The sequence below is a fragment of the Artibeus jamaicensis genome, unplaced genomic scaffold (genome assembly GCF_021234435.1).
Source record: "Artibeus jamaicensis isolate MK-2021 breed Jamaican fruit bat unplaced genomic scaffold, CSHL_Jam_final contig_787, whole genome shotgun sequence".
NCBI lineage: Eukaryota > Metazoa > Chordata > Mammalia > Chiroptera > Phyllostomidae > Artibeus > Artibeus jamaicensis.
Window position 1 is genome coordinate 2,783,828 of NW_026521972.1, and position 27,007 is coordinate 2,810,834.

The 27,007-nt window shown below is 33.2% G+C and overlaps 1 protein-coding gene across 1 annotated transcript in view; it reads right to left on the minus strand.

The window, feature by feature from the left end:
* The window catches only part of SEMA3A (semaphorin 3A), a 198,337-nt gene that overhangs the window by 75,753 nt on the left and 95,577 nt on the right, over window positions 1-27,007 (minus strand). The window contains exon 5 of the mRNA XM_037129059.2: window positions 6,340-6,433. Coding sequence (XP_036984954.2) covers window positions 6,340-6,433 — 94 coding nt within the window. The remainder of the gene's footprint in view (window positions 1-6,339; window positions 6,434-27,007) is intronic.

The following is a 27,007-nucleotide window of genomic DNA, read 5'->3' on the forward strand; positions in this document are numbered from 1 at the left end:
GAAACAGAACCACCAGCAGTGAAAACTGAACAGTATTATGTCAGTATGTAGTCTGATGGGCAGGCCTGACAGGAGGTATAATTAGAAATGTAAAGATCATTATTAATTAATTATTCTTTTTATCCTATTTAGCTTTTTTTGTGATTAAAATCTATAATTATGGTTGTTATTATATGTAAACTCTATTCAGGAGACAGGTGAAATAACAAACATGAGATAAACATAAATGATTACTTGGATATAGATAGGCATTTGTTTCTCTTATTCAATTGGTTAATAATCTTATAACTTTCACTTACTTTATCTTAACCACTCCCACAAGAGGAAGGCAGAAGTTGATATAAATAAAGGCAAAGGAAGCATGACTGATTCGTTTCTCTTTCAGTGATAGGTTGGTCATTCAGTGAAAGTAGGAGAGCTATTCAGCAGAAGGGACTATTAACTCAATTTACTGCTAAAAACAGAATTAAATTAAACAACTGACTTATAAATCAAAGGAAGGTTGCAGTTTGAATACCAATTGCCTCCAGTTACAGGAAATTACCTCTTCCACCTGACTATTATTTTTGGCAAGAGCCAGAGTGATTTTTGTAAGCTGGAGAGAACCAGATAATTAGGTGGCCGTGAAGGGGACATTCTTATAGTGTCAGTACTCCATATCAGTAACTATTCTTTTATAACAGCACTCAGATCAGATTTTCTGCTGAGGCTTCTCTAAGATTTTTATCAAGGATAATTGCTCCAGAAAATGTATGGCATATTTTTTGATGCAGAATGAGAGGTGGTATAATAACCTACTCTTGCATTCTCATTAAGTAGAAATATAATTTCCATTCAGAGTACATTTCATTTAATATAGTTGTTCATTTTCACCATATATTAAAGTCTTAGTAGCCACATTCTGTGGTGACGACCTAATGATATCTGAGCATAAGAAAAGTACTATACATTTCAGGTGGCATGTTTACAAATATGTTTAACAAAAATGACTACTTGCCAAACTTCTTTTGTAGCTTCTAGGTTGTTAGATCTATGCAGGCATAGGAGGATTGAAAATCGCCAGGCGAGAAAATGGCATGGTGGGAAACTGCCCACAGACCCTACCCAGGAAGATTAGGGTCTGGGGGCCGGCTTATCTGGCATAACAGGATGCAGCTTTCACCCAGCAACGGGCTCTAGCCAGTCAGACTCTAATACCCCAGCTGCAGGTTTTTGTGTTCAAAAACCCTGATCTAAGAACAACTGAGTCCCAACCTCCCTTAGTTGGCCCTACTTTCCCTCTTATTCTCTGCTAATAAACCCTGGACTGTTTAGCTCGCTGTGTCCACCTGGTTTCTTGAGCAACCCTGACCTAACATAGGTCAATTCTGAAGTTATCAAATTATATGTTGATTCCAGGGCATAATAAAAATTAGCCAGTTTTTAAATTGTAAATATGCCTTCCAGAGAATCTGAGGTAGTAGTGTATTAGGTAAATGTTATCTTATGATAGAAATGACATTATAGTTATAACGGATACTTTTGGGTTATCCATGTATACCAAGCTACTAGTGAAAGGACATGTGACATTTGTTCAATTTTATTAAATTTATGATGATTAAATAATATACTCAAGGAATTGTTATGTATATCAAAAGTCATGGATACTCTGTCCGACCATGTTTTTAAGCCTTTCCACAAAAGAAAACATAGGCAGTTTGGTACCTCAAAAATAATACATTGGAATAAGATACATTAGTATGACAGATGTAACTAACCACTCAGAAATTGTCAAATTGTTTTTTGAGTACACTGCCATTCTTTTTTAATGGATAGTTTTTTTAAAAAAATAGTCTTTAAGCAAAGCCTTCTTTACTGAGATGAACAAGAAGGTTAGTGAACTGAATTTCCACTACTGCAGAGTTATCTGAGAAACATGTGTTAAAAACAAAACTTCATGTGTACTCTGTTCACAGCTCAAAATGAAGTGAAAATGTGGCTCAGATCAGCTACTGTATTATATTACAATTCCTGGGAAGGGTGTGGTGAGGAGAAAGAGAAGGTGAAAAAACATTTCCTGATGAAATTGAAGCATTACTAACACAGGTGTAAAGTGTGACATGGATGTGAGCAAAAATCAAACAAAACGATAGACCGAGCCCCATTATGTTGTTAACACCTTAAGTAAATCCCACTCAGAGCAGAGTAATTAGAAACAGGACAAAGAGAGGTTTCTTGCTCTCTCTCCCCCGGCCCCTCTTTCTCTGCACGCACACACATATACCCATACGCACATGGATGAAATCTATTTCCCAGAGAATGGAAGGGTATGAGAATGATTTTACATTTTTAATTTGGTGAACACTTTTTCTATACTGATAAATTCAGAGTGGGGCAAAGTAGGTTTATAGCCATTCATATGAAAAATATCAATAAATAATATGAATATTTATTATTTATAGTATTATAAATAATACATTTAATATTGCTTATTAATACTTTATATGAATCAGCAATTCATAAATAGTAATACAAATAATAAATCATAATGCAAGAATAAACTGTTTTGCATACTCAACTGTAAAGTGACTTTTGTCATACCTTAGACTGAATATGTATTCAATATAATATATATTTAATATATTTGTTTTGTTACTTATGCTGTCCTTTAAGACCAACATTTTTTTGAGTGGTTAATATGTACATATGGTACAAAATTATTAAGACATAAAGTATATAAAGTACCAAATCTGTCTCCCAGACTTCACACAGATAATCACTATTACTATTTATTTTCTGTTTGTTTCTATTTTACATATATTTCAGAATATGTAATCATTCAAATGTAGTATGCTATTGTATTGTCATATTTAATCTCACAAAAAAACAGTGAAATCAGCATGGCCTAGCCATTTTATATACAAAGAAACTGACATTGCTACAGCTTCAAATAGTTTTCTCAATTGCATTTAATTAATTTAAGGAGCACCATGTTTGCTTTACTACAAATTAAGAATATATCCTAATGTAAAATTGTGTTCTTTCTTGAGGCCCAGCAAAATTGTAGTTTGGGAAAATACACCTTAGCTAACAGTCTAGACCCTTGAATCAATAATATCTCTTAGTGATGGACTATTTCTAAATTGTTAGCACCTCAATACCTAGAGAAGATTTCAATGAGAAAATAAAACTGCTTTCAAGTTGACTGCTCCTTTTATGTCATGAAAAGGTAAGATGATATTTACTGAGAAAATAGTACATTTCAGTCTTCTGTTGTTTTTATTCTAAATACCAGTCTTCTGGTATTTATTCTAAGTGAGACAGCAACTATGATTTTTAATAAAGAACTGTTAAAACTGTCATAAAATACTTAAAAGTGGGTAAAATAAAAATAAATACTTGAGTGATTTTATATTGACAATGATTTTTATTAAAGGAGATTATAAAAATTAACTTGACTAATGTGATTTTTAAAAGATTAGACACATAGGATTTGGAGACTTGATTCAGTAACTATGTGTTGCTCAGGAACAATAAATAATTTCTATGAGCATCAGCTTAAAAACCCACGGCATTTTGGAAAGAGGTCCTACTAAAGCATCATAGATTTCGTAAACTAAATTTTAAGCTGTCATCTGGTTTTAAAGTTTACTACTAGTTGAAACTGCTTAATAGAGGGTATAAAAAGTATTTGCTGTCAAACCCCATCTAGCCACTTTATAGGTGTCTTATGCCAAACGTGAAATTTTATTTCTCAGTATTGGAAAAGGAAGCAGCCCAAATCACCTTGAATTTTTTTCTTATGTGCTGAAATGAGGAGAATATATTCAAAACCTTTTGGTAGACAGGTTTTCCCAACAACTTGTGTATTTCAGAGATAGTAGTTACCCCTGTATATAAAAGTTTGGGAAGGCAGTAGAAAATATTTATGTTTAAAAAAACCCCATTTAATTAGTAAGCATTCTTTATAAAACATCATAATGGAAAATGCCAAGAAAAATCTAATAAGGGGAATTAAATGTACTGTGAGAAGAAGAATTTATAGCATAGTTATGAGAAGTAAATATTCTCAGTAAAGAAAGTCACAGCTCTTGAATTAAAGTGGCATTGTGGATATTTTGAGAAAATTTACCAGGCCTAATATAGCCTGTTGACTTTTATGTATCTTGTTAATCAATAGACTGAGAAATTAATTCATGTTGGCTTCAATAATCCCCCTTGTCAATAAGCACTAAATATTTCTGAATGGACTTCCATTTTAAAGCTGATTTCCTGAAATGCCTACTGTTTTTAAAAAATTTATCCATACATTCTCTCCTTGACTCACAGTGTTTTCCCCATTCTCTTTTTCTTTTCATAAACTTATACAGCTTTTTTCAAAGAATTTCTAAGATAAAACCCAAACCGTGGAGTTAAATATTCTTCGTGGACTTTGTGTGACTGCATACCAAATGAACTATGTAATACCTACTTGTCATCATCCTTTCTCAATGGAATATTAAAACAAATAATCAAACAAATCCCTACTGAGAAACCTACCACAAATTAAAGCTGCTTTGGGCATGATTTTACATATTGCTTTTTGAGGAAGATCTATCCTTTTTTTTCAGCATGCAATTTAAGTAAGTATAGGCTGCATGTTCAAACAAAGCTGGTTTCTTCTCCTTTGTTTGAGACAACTTTCAAATTTCTGTGTGTGCACTTAAGGAAATCACCCACATGTAATCACTAGGCCATCTGTGAAAAGGAAAATTCTGTGTGCTAAATGTGCTGCATTTCGTTAGGTCTTAAATTTTTGTTAAAATGCTCCATAATTAGATCAAATGCATTGAAATTGTCTACATTTTGACAATTGCTTGAAAAGCAATGGAGGAGATAATCATGCTGTAGTGATCTTATTCTTAATAGAGAAGGGATCAGTGATATGTAGTAATAAATACTAGAGAAAAACTGGAAAATACATTTTTATAGTTGATGTAGTAGTCAATAAGACTGGTTTTATTTTGTTGAGAAGAAAAATATTTTTAAAAAGAAAAACACTGGAAAACTTTATGGACTTTTGACACATAAAATAATAATCTAAATATACAAGAGCATTATGCTAAGTTAAATAAGCCAGGAGGAGAAAGACAAATACCATATGATCTCACCTATAAGTGGAACCTAATCTACAAAACAAACAAGTATGCAAAATATAATCAGAGCCATTGAAATAAAGAACAAACTGAGAGAAACCGGAGGGGAGAGAGGAGGGAAAGGGTCATCAAGAACATGTATATTAGACCCATGGACAAAGTCAAGGCAGGTAGGATTGAGGGTGGAAGGTTGGAGTGAGTGGCGTGGGGAAAAAATGGGGACAACTGTACTTGAATAACAATAAAAAGAGAAAAAAGGAAAACTCTAGATTTATTCTTCAGATTTCAACCAGAAATTTTTATAACTTGAAAAGTTTTACTATTATTTTTGTTGTGCTATCAAATAACGACCTTCTATAATTCATAAAATAGTAACCAAAAACTTACATAATTTCTACATAATTATATAGAAAAATACATTCAGTAATAGGTTAATGACCAAGTATCTTTTGCATTTTAGGTTGTTGGTGTACTCAAAAGTTAAGAAGAAAAATTGTTTAATGAAACTCCAGAATATAAGCAGTAAAAAAAGGAGAAATTATCTTTCAATATGGACTAAAGTTTTCTCCTTTATCTGCCTACTTCTATCTTTTCAAAATCTGACTGTGCATTCACTCTCCATTTTCAATATTGCAGGAAAAAGGTAAAGAAGAAAAACCGGAAAGAAAAATGGTGTAGAGGAAAGGATAGGAACATTATGCAAAACATTTTATTTTATTTTTAAAAAGATTAGAAGATATAAAGTTGAAACAGATGTTTATAGAAGGCCTTCAACTCAAGGTACCTCAGCAGGGCCTCTGCCAACTGCACTGCTAGTTGGACCGATTGTACTGATGAAGTTTCCTAATAGTGAGAGTTGACAAACCTTGGAACTACAATGAACAAGACAATCATTAGTTTCTTTTGATTTGTCAAAATTGGCCATTTCAACATATCTTCCTAAAAAGAAACAAAATGCATTTCTTGAAAAGTAAAAAATTTAAAGTTCTATTGAGGGTGTGTAGTATTGAGCTGGTAAGTTGAAAGAGACTGTGAAACCACTTTGAGTTAAAAGAATCATAGTCCAGATAGTGCAATCATCAAAGCAGCATTTAGTATTTCCTCACTTTTCAAAGTTGTTTATGATCAATAGTGAAATGTATAGGGATATGACAAATAACATGCCAACTGATTGATTATCTATAGGAAATTCACTCTTTCATTTCATTCATTGTTCTCTACGCACCTATTAAAAGAGATGCTGTCCGCAGCTTAGGGTCATAGGGACTCTTCCCACGGCCGTTTTCAAAGTGTGAATCTTCCAGCTTAAAAATATTGTCCTGGAGATAAGAAAGAGAATGACTGAATTTATTTATGATAAGAAGTGTTTTTAACAGACCAGTTTATCAGAGAGAGATTGAGTATTCACTCCCATTATCAAGGAGTATAATTATCTGTGTAAACTTGAGATATGGAAATATAACCAAGTGAATTAAAATCTAGCTAGTACTAGCCAAAAATCTACTTAACTCAGTGATGTTTAGTTATGTTTAGTGTGTTGCAAATACTAATGTGTAAATGAACTCTGAAGACAAGACATGTCATGAAAAGAGTAGGATTATTTTATTACATAGGTATGCCAAGGGCTATGTTAATGGCTCTTGACAGGAAGAATTTTAAATTTAAATCACCCTTTTTATTACTTCACAAAAAGAAGAGAAACTATTCACTATATTGCATTTCTAAATAAACTAGACCATTTTACTTTTCTTTATGCTCCAGAAGGAATTGCTAAACAGCCATAGCAGTCCATTCCCCCTTCTTGCCATTACTACAATTTTGCTACTTACATGCCTATAAGCATTTTAAATCACCCACATTGGAAGGTGGAAAGTGCCTGAAACTACCCTACGGATTTCTCTAAGTGAGACATACAACACTGTACGTGAGGGGAGGTGTGCCTGGAGGTAGTATCACTAGAACAGCAAACACAGAGCTGACATATTTTTCTCACCGGGAAGTCTGTTCAGTTGACTCAAGTACCCAGAAACTCAAGTGCATACTTTAGTCCAGAAATATGTTCCAAGGGAGAAAGTATTCCAGAAAGCATGGCCACAAAATCCTTGATGAGGACACAACTTGCTTGTGCCTGGGACCCTGCCCTCAGAATGTGTGTAGCTACTATGCGACTTCTATGTGACAGTACAATGAAGTGGGGGTGGGGAATTTCTGAGCACTCTTTCAGAACCAGGTGCACTAGGGAATAAATTAGGTCAGAATATGCATGCTCTTTCCAGGAGCACATTAACTTGTCCAGAGGCTGAAATGAAATAGCTTCTTTGGCAATTTCTCTACTATTCATATAAAAAATATTTTCTATCATCTTAGAATAGTAAATGATGTTCATTTTTTATGGCCCACGGAACATTTTATTTAAGGTTTAATATTTCTGATGGAGCTAATGGCAGAGTTTCAAATTATCCCTCTTAAAATTCGTCTGAGTTAGGGAAGAAGAGTGAAATAAAAAGGAAACCAAAAGTGTTCTCTTTTTATTACTGTGAGTAGAAATTACTGATTTTATTCTTTCCTCACGTTGATTCTGTATTTGGTAATTAGTCGTCCCTTCGCAATGATGGTTTCTTTAGCTGGGTTTGAAAATTTACCCTCTGCGACATTTATGGGCTTCCTCAGAATTGTGCTAAGTTGCAGTGGAAAGGACAGTGATGTGGGAGGCAGGTCCAGCGAGGCCAAGATTGGCTCTGGTTCTCTGCTCAGCACCTGAGGTCTTTGAGCCTCCGGCTCCAAAAGGTCAGTGCTGGTGATTGACTTGTTCGTTATGAAAAATTAAAAATAAATAAATAAAACCTTTTAAATCAGCAAAATATAAATGCAATTTATTTTTATTCTTATAATACTGCTTATATCACCATGGTAACAAATAAATATAAAAATTACCCACACATTACCATTATTGTAAGTTTTCCTAGCATAATTGGAAAGAACTAGCACTCCAAGACAATTATATAAGTCATGAACTTACAAACTTGTTTACAGATGCAAATTTATCCCAGGAGCTTGGATATTAAGATAATAATATGAAAGTTATTGGCATAACTAAGACAAAGCATAGACAAACCTTAATAAATATTTCACTGTCATTTGATAAAAATTAGAAAGCAATCTAAAATAAATATACTTAGAAAAATATACATATTCTACTGCCACAAGTCATAAGAGTATTATTTAAACTTGTATATATGATTATTTATCACAAATTAGAGGTAGCGGGGAAAAGTGGTGGTGTGGTTGAAAATGTTGTTATAAACATTATTATAAATTTCTTGTCCTCATGTGACATTTTTCAATACTGGCAATGATGGAGGAGATATGCCTCAAAGTATGAGACACTTGATAACAGAGATCATATGTCCAAGTTAATAAGACAATGCCAAGGTGGATGAGAAGTACTTCCAACCTTGTGTTTAGTATTTGATGTACAAAGTAAAGGATTAGACTTCATAGGAAGAGAGGTTAAGCATATCAGTTATGGTTCAACAGAAGATGAAAATCTATCCTTCATCATGGTGTCAGCCAATATGTTCAAAGCTGGCCGGCTTTTCCTTTCCTCTTTTTGTCCATTTAAGTGTAATTCTTACTCAAATTTGTAGGTATCTACCATTCAATTCTTCTGCATTCTTATATGATTCTATTGAAGGGTAAAGAACTGAATTTCATTTTCAGCCTAGTGAGTTGGGGGCCTGGAATAAATAAAATTGGTTTCTTAATAGGGAAGTAAAACAGACATTTCTTACATACAAATGTCTGTAGTGTAAAATTCATACCCATTACACATAGTAATGTGGTTCAAGGGTGTTGAAATTAGACAAAGCTGGGTGTTATCCTTGGCCCTGTATTTTATTAGCTCTGGGCCTCAGGCAATCCTTTCACCTTTCTAAACTCAGATTCCTCATCTGTACAAAAAATCTCATAGTACAAAAAATCTCATAGGGTTAATGTGAAGATTTGCTTAATAGAGTATATAAAATAATACATATTGTGCCCTTAATAATATTAATTACTTTCCTATTTCTACTGTTTTGTTTATAACTGGCAAAATAAAACCACTCTTTTCTATACTGATCCATCTACTTGTGCCACAGTGGAAATACCTGCCTACCTTCTCGTCAGTGGAAATTAGGACATATGTTTAAACTACATGTCCATCTTTGGACACTGAAAATGCATTGAAAACTATTCTTTGCTATAGCTAGACAGGCACCTAGTTCAAAAGCTGCCCTGAAAAGACATTGTTAAATAAAATATATATGAAAATGCTCAACAAGACTTTCTGATATGTCTGATAATTTAATGTGATTGATACAAAGAAATACAAATATTGCTCTTTCTGTTATGAGTAAGACCTATTAGATAGGTGAAGATATTAACCTGTTGTAAAAAAACTTAAAAGACCTATGGTAATATAATAGATTAGTAGCATCCTATGTTGTCAGATGTAACATGTCATGTAGAAACTCTGCAGTTGTACTTGCCAGGCCTTTTGAAATTTTATTGTTACTAGGTGAGTTTTTTGTTTTAAATGGTGTGAAATAGATCACATATGCAAATAGGAAACCAAAAAGTCCTAAGAACAATGTATACAATTAAACTGCATAGTTTATAAATCTTACCTGGGCTGAAACCATTTTTATTTTTAGTAATACATTACCAAAAATCTAGCTGCATGGATTCTAATTGCTTTAGCAGATACTATGAACATATCATTTAAGTTATTATGTCATATTTTATTACATGATTGCATCAGTTTTCAGCAACTAGTTTTAGCTTTCAAGACCACTCTTTCCTCTCTGTCTTTTGGATTTCCTGAGTGTTATTAGACTGTGGTGAGGTAAGGCATTAGAGGAAATAATAACTGTGCTAATGTCTAATCCAAAATCTTATAAATTATAAACCATGGGTGACATCATGGAAATATATTTCCTAAATCTCAATCTTGTCCAAGTAATAAATTTAGATAACAATATTGCAATTTTATTTCTTTTATGTAATGATTAAAACATAAAGGATATTTGTAAAAGAGAAAAGAATAGAAAATCTTACATCTATGTGATAGAACTTCCATTTTTTGTGGGGAATGAATATAATTGTATCAAAATCAATACCTAGTATTTAAAAGTATATATTATTATGCTTTTTTCATCTCCCACCCATTATGCTTTTCACAAAAGGCACCTTGTTTGCCAGTTATACTGAATCAGGGACTCCCTGGTCAGGCCATACCGTGTCTTGTCTTGTCTTGTCTTTGCCAGAAACCTCTTACTCCTTCCCCACTCACCCTCTGCTCTCAACCCCGGGTGAACTTCCTTTCCTTTAAGAGTAAGTTCAAAAGTCACTTCCTAGAGAAGTCTTCAGAGATTCGTGCAGATATAATTTATTAGTTTCTTTCATGCATGCCCTAATTAACAAGAGTATACAGGCAGTGACTAAACGGGATAAAACTATTGGTTTCAGAAGAGAGAGATGTAATAGGATCTCACAGGAAATATTGTGGCATACTGTATTTTGCCCAAAGGAGATCCTTTTGTGAATCCAAATCCATCTGCAATTTATTTTTCCTAAAAAGGTGACTCTATGATCTATGTTATGTAACACTATAGTCACGAGCTGCATGTGGCTATTCAATTTACTTAGTTAAATTTGAAATTACCATTCCTTGGTTATATCAGTCACATTTCAAGTGCCCAATAGTCACAGCGGCTTGTGAGTGCAGCACTGAGTAGATGCAGGCATTCCCACTGTCGAGGAAGTTCCTTGGACAACAAAGCTCTAGACCCAGACTCCTATTCCCTGAGCAGGAAGGAGTAGAATCAGAAATCAAAGTGCCTCCAGGGAGAGAAAACTTGTCCTCAGATCACAATCACAGCAGAAAAGTCCATGAATTGTATGAGTAATTATACTAAATACACCAGTTGAGCTATTGATTTTCATGAACCAGGGTTATGCTAAGTAACATTTAATGGCTGTGCAGACAAACAAATAAGTGTTCTGTATTTCCTTGTACGTCATTCTCTTTTTAATTTGAACCACTTTTCCCTAATCTATGCAGGTACAATTTTTACTTATAATTTAAAGTTTATGTCATGATATCCAGTCCACTAGATCTTCATTGATTTTCCCAGGCAGAAATAAAATGTTTTATTCCTAGAACTTGCATACCAACCTGTTCATACTCTCGATCATTGTTACCTTCAACCTTGATATTCAATAATGCAGGTGTTCTGTGTTTCCTACTAAATTATTTTGAGGTGAGAGATAAACCTTATTCAATACATTTCTATTAATACTAAGCTACAGCCTTGCATGAGACAAATCACAATAGAAGAATTGATGAAAAATGAGTGAATAAATGAGTGACTATGTGGCTGCATTTGTAAGAGGCTTGATAGAAAAACTATATTCAGAGAATAGTGAGGACACAGCCATGGCTTCTAGGAGCAAGTAATTTAAGTATATGACATACGTATGAACATAATTTTGCAACGGGTGATATTCTATAAAATTCAAATATTCAACCAAGTTTTTAAGTCAGTTTTAGGAAATATGATATTCTAACTTTTTTGTTATGTGTTACTATTAATATAATATTGTGTTAATATAATATTGATACTTCATATACACTTCAAAGATGAGTTTACTCTTACTGTAAAAGATAAAAAATAAAGCCTAAAGACAAACGGTATACCCTTACAATGCCTTTAGATTTATATCCTTGTTTCTCTTTAATTTTCATGGGACCCTGTAATTCTTCACTTAGTATTGATATTAAGCTTATTAATAAACTGTTCCTCTCAACAGAGAAATCTGCACCAAAAGGTAAAGTTATCATAATAGCCCTTTGTAAAACTTCAAAGATATTTCTGATCAATGTAATCTCATCTCTCCTGTGCATCCCATCATTCAGTCATAACTGCATTACCTGATGAATTTTGACTTCTAATACCTCTGGGATGTAAGCAAGTGTGAGAGCAAACTGGAGATTCTGTTGGAGCTTGCCAAATGTGATTTTCTACTTATCAAAATGCATCATTATCTATTGGTACTTTCATCTTTGTACTTATTTTAGAACTTTCTAATTTATACATTTTCTGAAACACTGATATAGATATTCATTGATTCTATAAATACATATTGAGCTGTGACCCTAAGAAATATGTTTGGAATATGAAAGTTTAACTCAAGGAGCATAAAAGAACTCACAACATAATTATATCATGATAGTGAATATGATATAATTTTTATAAAGCCTTTGGTAGCTATTACACTTAACACTGAATACATACAAAATACTATTGATGTAAGACTTCATGCACATTATTTCACTTAATGTTTAAGTGACCCTACTATTTTACCAGTTTAATGGATGACAAATCAAGACATTTTAAATATAATATTTCAAGTTGTAAAGCTAGTAAGTGTTGGAGTAAGAATTTAAGAACAGCACTATATCTTCTAAATCTGTTTTTACCCGTAAAAAAGGTAGTTCGCCATAAATATTATGTGAGATGTACCCTAAAAGAATAGAAACTGGAAACCATAGCAGTTCAGAAATGTAGAGTTTTACTTCTCTATTTCAGTATATGAAAAGAGGCTTTATTTGATTTAGTTCTTAAAATATGTATTTTGGTGGGAGATGAGCATGACTGCGGGTACCCATGTGTGTGCCTGGCGGGGGCACCACGCTGCAGGAGCTCACGGAGAGAGGACAGAGAAAAGCAGGGAGGCAGAGTACTCTATCTGGAGGGACCAGGATGAACAAAAGCCCTTTGAGAAATAAAACTCACATTCAAGATATAACACAAAACTGAAGTTAGACAATGAGGAATATATATGTGTGTTAAAAGATAAGGCTGAATAGAAATGTGGAATCAAGCTGTGGAGAGGTTTCGGTGCCAGAAGAGGCAATTTAGTCTGTGTTCATAAGGTGTTGGTGACACAGTGATAATTTTAGTTGGAGAACAATAGCATCCGGAGGTGCAATATTATGATGAACCTGACAGTGATGCGTAGGATGATTTAGAGACACACAAGCCTTGGGGCAGGGAGAAACCTATTGCCACAAACTGGAGAGTGGAAGGAAGTTGGACTTTCTACATGGTTTAAAGGAATTTTTTCATGTTGTGACTCGGTCAAATCTTTTAGCTTCTTTGTAGCTCGGGCTTCTTAACTTCAGTTACATCAGAATCCCATTTAATATTTTAGCAAATCTATAAATTTTTTCCTCATGAAAATTGAAGCTCAGCATACACACATTACATAAGCAATCTTAGTGTTTATTGACTTTATGAAGTCACGGTAAGAGGTTCTAAATTAGTGTTCCTCCAGAGACCTATTCATTTCTAACATGATGTGATTCTATCTTCCTATCCCTCTGACCTTGAGCATTTGCTTCTGTTGTTCGCGGTCCCCCCCCTTGAACATAAATATATGTGATGAATCAAGTGATTAACCAGATTTTTAAAAGCCATTTTTTATTTCCATTCTCCACATACTACTATTAGGAATTTATTTATTTTTATAAATTCAGCCACTAAACTCCATCCCAATCGCTCTGCAGTTCTAATCATTCAAGCTTGGGTTTCCTGGCCTGAATGGAATCTGCTTATTTTCCATAGTTGTCTCAAAATTGAGAGCTATTAAGAGTCCTTGGCTCTTCAAAAGACTATAGGAGCAATTATGAATAATAAACTTCAAAAAATTACTGTCAGAAGTAGTTATTTCACAATACACATTGTGGAAAGATACAAAGGAAACATAACCTGGTCTTTGTCAGGGAGTGCTGAGAAATTTAAAAAGCAAAGCTATAAGAATAAAGCAAGTATAATTTTCTCCCCTGATTATAATGTATTAGCCCTGTCTTGTATTTAACTAACATTTCAGCCAGATCATATTAAAATCTTACCTTTTCTACAATACAACAAAGGAAAAATTCTGCAAGTAAATCACTGTTGATAAAAAAAAAAGGAACTTGGTAAAAAGTAAGTTCAAGGAAAAGGCATAACTGTCAAGGATTTTAGACCTGAGTATATTAACAATAATTTCCTTTCACATTAACTAATAGTTCTGAGTGTTTGTATATGTCCAATATTATAATATTTGGTTTTAAGTGTAAAATGTAATTGTTTGAAGATACTTTGAAGCAATAATGGCAACTGTTATATTTAGTAATTGCCACTTTATTTTTAATATATACTTGGGAAAAAATTTCCTCAGTAAGTATAGCTACAAACTATACTTAGGGAAAAACATATTTTATATGTAAAGATAAAATAATAAAATAAGTAATAAATAAAATAACAAAATAAAAATACTCATTATATATGATCCAGTTTAATATTCATGCTGCATACAATCAATCTCTAGTTGCATATATGTAGAACTTTAAATTAAATACAATTTTTGTTTCTGAGGAATTTTTAGGACCCAAATTGGAAGTAAGAATAATACCATCAGGGTAGACAACATTCCCATAAAGTTCATAAATAGTTTGAATTTAAGTAGAGATGGTTGGCCTCTGGCTTCATTGATTTCAATTTTTACTGTTTCCGTTCAAGCATTGCTTTAGAATAGTGGAAATCATACTTTTGAAATTGGACTCCAGAGATCATATGGCTTTTCTGTGACCCAGAGTTTTCCCATTATTAGACCTTTAAGGTAGACATAGTAAAATATTATTGTTTATGAATTATGAAATCTAGATTCCACAACCATTGTGCCAATTATTGATTGTATGCTTTAAAACAAGTTTTTTTTAATCTCCGAAGTGTCAATATTCTTATCTATGAAATGGAAACACACCACAGAAGTACCTCTAGATTTAAGTAACAATGTATATTAACAGAGAAACACACTTAGCCATATAGAAATTTAGTTCATTAGCATTTTAGTTATCATAAATACAATATTAGTGGTACATATTTGCCATGGTATGATGTTGATAATTTATTGTCTATAATAATAATAACTAATATCTCTTAAGCAATCATCATGTAAGCACATTTTCCTAAGTGTGTTGTCAGTATTTACTTTTTTTTTTTATCCTTACACTAGCTTTTGAAGTAAGGCGATTCTCCAAATTTTGTAGATGGAGTAACAAGGAGAGAGAAAAGGACCAGCCTGGGGTCACACAGCTTGTATATAGCAGATCCAGGCAATCTGTTTCCAGGAACTATAAACATAGAGGAATTATAATAATCTAATTTTTGTACATTTCATTTCACAACCATGTTACTTTGTTGACAACCACCACACATAAGGTATTGTTATACCTAACATCTATTAACTTTGCATTTGAATTGACTGTGAGAGATAACACGGTATTTCATATAGTCCTCATGTTACAGTATTCATAAAAACAAGTAGGAGGAATTCACCTATCTCTAACTTTATTGGCAGAAAATATGTGAAGTCACTTTGTTTTTAGGTGTATGTAAAGTTAGTATCACTTTATTCAGTGTCTTCCTAGTAAGAGTACACACATACTCTTACTAGGATTAAATAGGATTTGCCCTCTAAATTTAAGAGACATGAATTTATCTGGGTTCCCCAAACAAACATCAGGGACCCAATTCATCTGCTTTTTGTCATCATTAAAATTAATGGTATAAACCAAGTAAAAGAGAAAGCACATGTGCTCATACTTCAAGCAGATTGTATTTTTAATAAGAGCTTCATTTGAGTTTATGCAGATATCACAAACCTGTCACAGTATAATTATTCAGCTATAAATGCCTGTAACTCCCAAGGTACATAACAATGAAAGAAAAAATTCTATCTTGGCTAGAGTGAGAAGCTCCAGAACACAGACAATTCTCTCTCTAGTGTTTCTCCCCAGCGAGACTCAGTAAAGTGAGCTCAGCCTGAGAGCAGATCTCAGTCCACCGAAAAATACAAGTGCAACAATTCACTAGATTTTTTGCTTGAATTTTATCTTATACACTTAAAACATACTAACTTTTATTTGCCATCTTATAATTTCAGAAAGCATAAGAATGCTTTTCAAACTTAAATTCTGAAAGGTTTTCCCAGTTCTTTTTCTAAAGGTTTTGTCCCATCCATGATTAGACAACACAGGGAATTTTATCAGTTTAAATGTAGATATTGTTGACACATGGAACATATGTATTATAAAAGAATTGGAATATACTTATATGGTTCCTTTACATTTTAAGATTTTTTGATACATGCTATCTGGAGAGTTATGAGGCCAAAAGAACTAACACTTTATTTAGACAAGGCTTCATCTGAGCAAAGCCTTGTCACTCCTGTCTTGTCATAATCAGATGATATAAATGTGTAATTTTCTTTCAGCAAATTAGCAAATATTTTTTAAATGATTCTTATTTAGGTAAAGGCATTGCAGAAAACAGACAATCAGGTTTTGGAGAATAATTTGGGATTTAGAAAGATGATTAAGTTTTCATATAATTTATCTTGATTATTTTGTTCTTGGAAATAAATACAAATGCAAAGGAAAACAATATAAAACAAGAAGAGGTTCATTATGGCATTTAGAATTCTGAAAAATATTTAAATGTTAATAAGAAGGGGACAGTGAGTTATGACACATTTACAGAATTGCATGTGAGGTGGGTATTAGAATAGATGTTTATATTAGGTTATAATATATCATTCCCCAGTATGCATGAGAGATGGGTTGCAGCAGCCCTGTGATTACCAAAATCTGAGGATGCCCAAGTGCCCTAGGGGGCCCTCCATATCCATGGGTTCTGTATCTGCAGATTCAACCAACTGCATATTCAAGAAACTGCCAGCTTAGAGGCCTGGCTATTCCTAGAATTGATACTTCTGTTAAATCACTGGAGGCAATATGGAGCAATGTAACAACTATGTAAGATGAATAGAAAAACTTGAAGGAAATGTATTTTTTTTTAGCTTATGTTATTTGGGTATTTTTATTTATATTGTTTTTCTCTATTTTTAATATGCTATATTATGATCATGCAACACATACTAAGAAATGGGGTCTCTATATCCTACTATTTAAGTAAAGATTTAAATTGGCAGGGCATGGACTGACTCTGGTCCCGGATATGCCTTCCATTGGAAGTACTTTTACTCCTCATTCTTTTTGCATTTCTTTCTTCATCTTTTTATGTCACCTACATGGCCACTGTGGGTGTTTTGAGTTTGCAACTCCTATAAAGCATTGCAACTTGATCACCAAAAACCACATTGCATTTACCATCTAAGAGTCCCCATTTTTCAGATTTATTTCAAATAACAAAACCCTCAGAAGGACTGTAGTCATCCTCTCGTATCACGATGGAAGTACTACAAGCTTTAGCAATTCATCATGGTTAATCACAGAAGTTAATGGGAACTTCAAAGTGATCTGTGACTTCTTTAAATAGCATGGTGTCACATATCTCCATTACCTTTCACTCATTCTTTTTATGTAATTAACCTGATTTATAGATGCACCACTTTTTAACAGTATATTTCTACTTTATTAGAAAAGATTTTGATCATGCCAACTATTTATATCTAAATTAATTTTCCAGATTCCTTAAAAGTGGAGCTTTAAGACTGTGAGGTTAACTACTGAAATACACAGGCAGACTAATATTCAGAAAAGTTTTCATACATTGGATGGCTTCTTTTGCTTTCAAATTAAAGGCATAGAGACATTCTATGTCACACGGTGAGTTGTCTATCGGGTCATTATCTGTGATCTACTATACTGAACTCTTGAATTATTTATAATTGAATGTTTCATACTGGTAGAAGTCCGTTTTTGCTTATAAAACAAGACTTCTTTTTTTTCAAATAAACACTTATAATTACATAATCTGGAATACATCAAGCATTTTATTCAGTTTATTAATTAGAATGTTGGATGTTGAAAATTATACTTTACACCTAAAATTGTCATTTGAATAGATTGGAAAATTATATCATTCTAAATAATATTTTTAATTAGAAAAAACATAATAAATCTCTATTATAAATTATTTAAGAGTAATTGGTAGCTCAGTTAATATCTTGCTAACTTGTCCATAGCCATTTACAATCCTTACAAATATACTTTAATCCTTGCAATTAAAAAATTTAAAATTTGAAATGTGAGAATATTAACACAAATTGAGAAGAGTAAAACATTAGTTACTATAAGTTATAGCATATATTAGTACATACTTTGTGTTATGAAAATTCAAAATGGAGGGATGGAAGAGATGGTTTAAATAAGTTGAGGCAACAGTGTAATGATGTGTTTGTGCCACTAAATAAAACCGAAGACTGGCTCAACCTTAATGTTGAACTGATGTGGGAATAATAGAAAAAAATTTTTTAATTGTTTTCTAATTGCTTAGGCACTACTAAATTTTTAAAAAGGTAACATTTTCCCAAATCTATGTTTAATCAATGTTGATAGGTAATACATAATTACAGTTAGAAAGGCCCTAAATAAATATTCAACTAATAAAACTGAAAGGCAATGTTCAGATATAAAAAAGTTATGCTGCATTACTATTTATATGCACATATACTTATAAGTATGCATATACATATGTAAATATACACATATATGCATATATTTTATATATTTGACCTCAATATGTTATATGTTCTGTATAAATCTGTATACTGCTTAATATTATACTTTTGCCCTGGCTGGCATGGCTCAGTGGTTTGAGCACCAGACTGCAAAACAAAGGTTCACCAGTTCATTTCCCAGTCAGGGCACATGCCTGGGTTGCAGACCAGGTCCCCAGTGAGGAGAATGTGAAAGGCAATCACACATTGATGTTTCTCTCCCTTTTTTTCTCCCTCCCTTCCCATCTCTCTCTTTTTTTTAATTAAGGAAAGTTTATTTATTTATTTTTTTACAGTTTTCTGTGTATTTCTCCCATTCTAGCCCACCTCTCCCCCAGGCACCCCACCTCCCTCCCATTTCCACCCCCCTTAGTTGTTGTCCCTGTGTCCTTTATACTTGTTACTCTAAATCCCTCTAATTTTCCCCCTTAAATTCCCTCCCCTCTCCCCTCTGGTCGCCATCCCCCCATTCTCCATTTCAGTGTCTTTGTTTTTATATTGCTTGCTTATCTGTTCTGTTGTTTAGCTTTCTGTTAAAGGTGAGATCATATGGTATTTGTCTTTCAACCCCTGGCTTATCCCATCTCTTTAAAAATACAAGAAAGTTGCTCTCTAGAAAAAAATTCATTAACTCATTTTTATTGATAATGTTGCATAACAAGTGTCTCTTAATTTTTAGAGAAACATTATGTTTAGCTTGTGAAGTTAATCCTGGGGTCCTCTTTATGGAATGACCAAGGAAAATCTATGAGCATTTTGAATATAGAAAATTGACAGGTAAAGTCTATAATGCTATTAGCTTTTGAATTAAAGAAATTTCTTTTTTTTAAATTTTATTTAGTTATTTTTCAGTACAGTTTTTTGTCTATTTCTCCCATCCCAGCCCAACCCACCCCATGCTCCTCAACTCCCTCCCATTTCCGCCCCCCTTAGTTCTTATCCCTGTGTTCTTCCTGTTTGTTCCTCAAAATCCCTCCCCTTTTTTCCCCTTAAATTCCCTCCCCTCTCCCCTCTGGTTACTGTCCCCTGTTCTCTATTTCAGTGTCTCTGTTTTTATTCTGCTTGTTTGTTTGTTTTGTTGTTTAGCTTCCTGTTAAAGGTGAGATCATATGGTATTTGTCTTTCAAAACCTGGCCTATTTCCCTCACCATAATGCTTTCTAGTTCCATCCATGTTGTTGCAAAGGGTAGTAGCTCCTTCTTTCTCTCTGCTGCATAGAATTCCATTGTGTATATGTACCACAATTTTTTGATCCATTCATTTACTGATGGGCACCTAGGTTGCTTCCAACTCTTGGCTATTGTAAATTGTGCTGCTATGAACATTGTGGTCCATAGGTTCTTTGAAATTGATGTTTTAGGATTCTTAGGATATAATCCCAGCAGTGGAATTGCCGGGTCAAAAGGCAAGTCGATTTTTATTTTTCTGAGAAAATTCCATACTGTTTTCCATAATGGTTGTACCAGTCTGCAATCCCACCAACAGCGGACTAAGGACCCCTTTTCCCCTCAACCTCCCCAACATTTGTTGTTTGTTGCTTTGTTTATGATAGCCATCCTGACTGGTGTAAAGTGGTATCTCATTGTGGTTTTAATTTGCATCTCTCTGATAGCTAACGATATTGAGCAACTCTTCATCTGTCTCTGGAAATTTCTATAAATAAGTGATTAATTCAAAAATCACAAGAAATCCAAGCCATCTGAAATCTGTGCATGGACAGGGAAACTAAATTTTGATTTTGTGGCAAAATTAGATTACAAATGTCATGCTTCAGAGAAGTCATCTATAGCTTAAAAGTTAAATATTAAAATCCTGCCTGATTTTCATAGGATCACTTAAATAATATACAATAAATTGTTAGTGCTCTTAATTACTGTTATTGTAGTTATAATGAAATGGTTTTATCCTTAAATTTGATATCAAAATTTCAGTAGTTGGACACCTCTTCATAGAACTATATAAAATCATTAAAAATACATGATTGTTGAAATGTATAATAGGTCCAAATTTGATTGAAAACTAATCACTGAAAATTATTTTGGTAAATTAACTTATGACAATATTTTCTGCCATTATATTTATATTAAAATACGTTAAATTGTGGAAACTTTTTAAGAGGTGGTTCACAACATATATTTATTATATATAATTTACATATTTACTAACATTCACTAATATAATTAACTAAATGCTGATATAATTAACTAAAGAGTGATTTGAAACCACATTTCTTTAAAATGTGCATATTTCTTTGAAATTTTATATCATTAATATAAATAAAACCAAAATGACTACTGACTCAAATATAAGTGATAACTATAACTTCTACATAGTTTTTAATTTATTAATATCACTATTTACATAACACATAAAAATAGTTAAAATCACTGAAGTTCAGACAGAAATAAGTGATTATTCAATATTTCAGTTTTAGAATCTTTTCTACCAAATAATCCTGCTTTTTTTCATGGTACCCTTTGTGGATTACTGTTACAACATTTACTCCTAATTCATAATTAATTGTACAAATGTCATCATTCTACATATGATATAAATTACATCTCCAGTTTCATTACAAATTATCTCATGTTTATTATTGTTGACTGAGCTGCTTTAAGTCCAGAATTCTGCTTGGTTGAGCATCAGTGCTCATGTAAGTGGCGGTGTGTGGTCAGATGAGAGGCACAATGAGTCATTGATATTTCAGCTGATTACACATTTAAGGTCTTTTGATTTTTGAGTTAAATTTAATTTTATAAAATGATTTACACTTTTGCTAAAGTTCTCAATTTATATATTTCAAATGTCTAAGTTTTATTTATTTTCATAAATAAAAAAACTGCTTTAAAAAAACTGCTCATAATCAACTAAAACTGGCCACAGGCTACTTTTTCCATTTATTCTTCAAAATTATCATACATATTTTGAATAAATGACCAAGTAGCTACAAGATAAAAGTACATTTATATTTTGTGTAAAAGTAATTATAAAATTAGAACAGTACATGACATGGAAGGGAAATTTTATCTAACTAATGAATTGTATTTCTATACTTTAAAAATTTTCACTCAGAAACATTTGAAAACATAAAAGAGATAAATCAGCTTGCTGGATAATTGAACTGAGACAGTGAATTGAGAATAACTGTATTAAAAATTAAGTGAAATTCCTTATAGCATTTTAGTCATACCGATTTTGCATAAATCATAAAATAATCCTCTAAACTCATCACTTTTAGAATAATATATAATTGCAAGAATTTGGCACGGTGGAGGGGGCGAATATTCATCTAGCATGTTTAATGGTTAGCAGCATAACAATGCTGCTCTAGAGGATATTATAAAATCTTTTCTAAAAAGGCAAAACACTCTCTTTACAAACTGCTTTATGTTGTGATTTTAAAAAACATAAGCTTTTTTTTTTGAAATTTAAACTTAGTCTTCTATATCCAATTTTATGTTCTCAGATATGGCATAGATTAGAAAGCCAGCTCCTCATTATTTGAAGATACTCCAGTTTGCCAATGTCAAGGTAGCACATTTAAGAAAAAGTAGAAAATTAGGTAGTTCTCTAAAAAATATATAGCAATGATTAAATCTAAAAACAAATATTAAAAATAGACATCACACTCATTTACCTCAAATATCCTTAATGCTTACGTCTAAATTTCTGAACATGACCAAAATAAGGTAAAAATCTGTTCTGAACAGTAAGTGGGTTACTTTTGTCTTTATACACTGTCAAATAACCTGCAGGCCAACTTGTAAGCTGCTGTTGTCGTTGTTATCCACTGTCAAAGATAACGCCATCAGAAAAATAAAGTTGCAGGATGTTGAGACCTGAAAAATGCCTATGTAATGTGATGCTGCACAACGTGGACTTCTGGAGGGATGTGAAGAATTAGGGATGTGTGGTAATAGTGAAGGTGGCTGCTACATTTGGAATAAGGTATTTTTTGGCTGAGTGCATCAATGGACTGACTATATTGAAGTTTAGGAGGACCAAAGGGAGGATGAGAGGGGGTGTTGTAGGAAATGAGGACATAGGGGTAGGAGGGTATTGTATTACACAGAGCTTTGAAACTGATCGTAAAATCTTAGACACCGTTCTGGGGGAGAAAATAACTGATGGGCTGGGACGAGGGTGGTGAGTGAACATAAATGGAAATGAAAAACTGCCGCAAGATCAAGTGAGGAGAAATATGAGAAGAACTAAGTCGAGGAATATTCTGAAACATGTGCTAAATGTTGTAAATTATAGCATAACTGGAAATTTTGAAATTATGATTTTTTGCAGATAAAAGTCCGGTACCAGAGGACAATTAGAAAACACAGAATGCACTTGGCGAACTATGTATACCATAGAATTAATTTTATCTTGAGCGTCCCGTCATATTACTCTCAATTTTTGCAACTTCCTTATCCTTTTAGAAGTAAATACAGCCATCATTCTCCATGAATACTCTGTATTCCTCTTGCCCTTTTAAAAATAAATAGGGGAAAAAGGAAAAGCTGCCTATGAAGGGGTTATCAGGAAGACACAGCTGTCTGTTAGAGGTTTTGACACCGTTTTTTTTTGGAAGAGAGAAGTATGGTCATCCCAGACTACTTGCCTTACATATTTTACTGTTTGGGTTTTTTGTTTGGCTTTTTTTTTTGCTACTGTTGGGCATTTTATAATTGTTTCAACTCCCAAAGATATACAGCTGCAAGAAATCAGAGAAGAGGTTAGAGCAATGCTGTTTTTGTTGTTTTCCCTACCCCTGTTGCTGTTATAAGTTGTCTGTGTGTGCTGTTAGATGATTTCATAGAGCTAGAACATGAACATCAAAGGCATAAAGCCTGCTTCTGTTGCTACAGCTTCTACACTCACTACCTCCAGTGTCAACTTTGCTAGCCCTCTCTTCAGGACTAGCATTAAATCACAGCAGCACAAGGTGAGAACACAAGAAGATGCTAGGTTATGCCCTGGCCACTTCCTACGGCCTCTGAAATGAGAGCCCCTGGTCTGAGTCCAGGCTCCGGGGCTCTGTCATTGTGTGACTCTCACTTTCAACTCCAGAAGGCTGTTTTCTTCTGTGTGACAATAACACACAAAATCTTTTCTACTATTTGTATTATTGTTATTTATACGACATATTTATATTCCCCCCAAATGAGCTATAAGGCAGATGCTATTTTCTTCATTTGACAGTTAAGGAGGCTGCTTACGCTCCAGGGGGTAGAACTAGTAATTAACAGAACTGAAATTTACAGTGATAACATGCATGGCCGCAGTATTATATGAGAAGATAGTAGACTTAACTGTTCAAGTTGGTGTGCATGAAACATATGATTTTTAAAATTCATAGCAAAAATTATGTGGTTTGTGTACTAAAGAAACATTCTAGGAACAAAGAACTATTATTTCCAATCTTGCTTTACCACAAGTTGTCTTAACGTGTTTCTTTCTTAAAAGTGGTAACCACAGCCTTGTGTAACAAATGATATATCTGAGAAACAGGTTTCAATATGTAATCATTGATTTCTACAGTATTTTTTATGATCCTCCGTCATGCCAGGGGCTAGGGTTGCAAAACTGAGCAACACAGACACAGTATTAAGCCCTCTAGCACATACAACTTTATAGAGAAGACAGACATTAAACACATACTTATACAACACTCATGCAATTTCAACGCACAGTACTCCCAGAAGACAATACCATATGCAAAATAGGATGGTGATTTAACTCAGGTGGGGATGGAGAATGACCCAGCAGGAGAAAGTTTCCCTGAGGGAAAAACAGCTAAGCAGTGATCTGGCGCATAAACGGAAGGTTAGAAAGGTGCTCAGGTGTAACTCAAAAATAGTAGTTTACAGTTGTTGTTTTATTGTTATTACTACTCTCTATTGGAATGAACCTTTCCTGAACCCTTCATTCCACTGACCTCTGTTCTTGAAAAATATTGTTCTGTGTCATATTCTTGCACTATCAATGGCTTTCATCTATGTTTTGCATTTTATTGTGCTCTTGTTCCTCTCTGTGCCTTGCAGTGTTTGTCCCATTTTCTACAATGACTCTATTCCTGTCTTGGTCTCATTTGGAAGTAGCTCTAATACTCTTAGGCAAAATTGGGTGTTCCAGAATCAAGGCTTCTATGGTATATTATACATAGCTATATTACAACAGGTCATTGCTTTATGTTTCATATTATTTATTTTCCTAATGCCCCATGTACTTCCGAGAGCAGGCATTTATATTTTATCTGTAAATTCATTATGTTGCTATCATTATAAAATGGGCACAAAAAGTATCTGTTGAAAATATGTTTGTTGATTATGGTAGTTTTATAACAGGAAGTGAGCATATATTAGTTCACTGTCTTATATAGTTCTATTTACCTCTATCATAATAGGACACAGTTGGTATTTGTTGTAGGCTGATTATGAATACATTTCCACATCTATTTAAAGATATTAGAGCATTTCATTTTCCTTTAACTATAAAATTTAACAGAATTAGAAAAACGGTGTGAAATGCATGATCTTACTTATTTTCCCAACTTTCTGCCCCACAAGATGAAATCACCAAAGTATGAAATATTAGTTTGAGAATTCAAAAATAAATATATGACTTAAGTATACCTTTGCTAGTTAGAATATTCTGTTGTTGCCCTGAGTGCTCTTTAATGGTACTTTTTTAGCATTTAAAACAATGAGAAGGGCATTTTATTAGTTCAAATAAGTAAAGTCATTTGCTTAATGTTTTGAGCTTATACTGAGTGAAAAAGTCATTGAAATAAAGATCCTCCTAAAACCCAGTAACGAGTCAATTGGGTTCTAGAGCTGTTAGGAAAGAGAATGGCACTTGGTGAAAAGTATGTGTAAAAACATAAATCAAGTACTATTTCACAGCATGTTTTCAGAGTAGTAAAATTCTTCCTCTTAAATAGGAACAGAATTCTCAAGATTGTATCATTCTGTTTGTTACTCCACTTGCAGGAGAATATATGTTACACATATTGCCACTACTATAACTGGTACAAATTTTGCTGTTTTAAAAATAAAGCAAATCTTTATTGGTAGTAACGTCTTCAACAAGAATATGTTTAAGTTCATAGGTACAAGTCTACAAAACTTGTCAATTATAAATCAAGGCAAGGCAAGTAAGCTGACTAGGCAAGTCAGTAATTTAAGTATCTATAGAGAAAGATCAACATGTGTGTTCAATAAATATTTTAAAATTTGACAATCAATACCACTAAAGCAAGAGAAGTCCCCCTTTCTACTTCTAAAATGTATTCTTTGCCCTGACTGGGTGGTTCAGCTGGTTGGATCATGGTCCCATATACCAGAAGGTTGCAGGCTTGACTCCCGATCAAGGCACATACCTAGGTTACCCCCGTTCATGGTGCATATGGGGGATAACCAATCAATGTTTCTATTTCTCTCTTTGTCCCTCTCCCTTCCTCTCTCTTTAAAATCTATAAACATATCCTCGGGTGATGATTAAAACATCCTTTAACCTTTGCTCCTTAAAAACTGGGTAGGCAACACAATGTTTGCAGACGATTTGCCTAAATATGTGCGGGAATAGCCTACCATATGGCAACAGCACATTTTCTTTGCAAGAAGGGAGGGCTCAACCCAAATGCATAGGAAAAGAAATACACAACAGAGTCAAAGAAGCAAAGTTAAATGGCATTTAAGCTTATACCTAAAGAAAAGAAAAAAATGAAAGTGGAATGAAATGCATGCTTTTAACTAACCGATTTTTCTATTATAAACACATTCCTTTAAAATAATTAATTTTAAATAGTTAATATTGATGCATGGACACTAATGACTATTTGTTTTCTTAAATTAATAAATATTATAAAGCATGTAAAATGTATTAGACATTGTGCTATAGAAAGTTGTGTAGGTAGGTGCCTTGCTAGGTTAAACACATTTGATCACAATATTCCTTTGAGAAAAAATAATATAATTAAACTTTAATACAGCAACACTGTGCTTAATTTAAAGTAGTTTCTAAAAACTCAACCAGCCCTAGAGAAAACTGATTTACTTTGACTCATATTTTAGGCAATAGCCATACTTTTCTCTCAGTGACTATTCAGAAATTGATTAATGTATTAGTAACTCAAAAGTAAAGAGCTTTCTTCCGTATTTTTGGTCTGTCAGAAGCAGGCAGTGATTTTGATTATAATCCCTTTTTTCTAACCTACCAAACACTGTAGAATTCTAAGGTCCTTTATCTATAATCTAAATCAGTAAGTTATGGACAATACTAAATACATA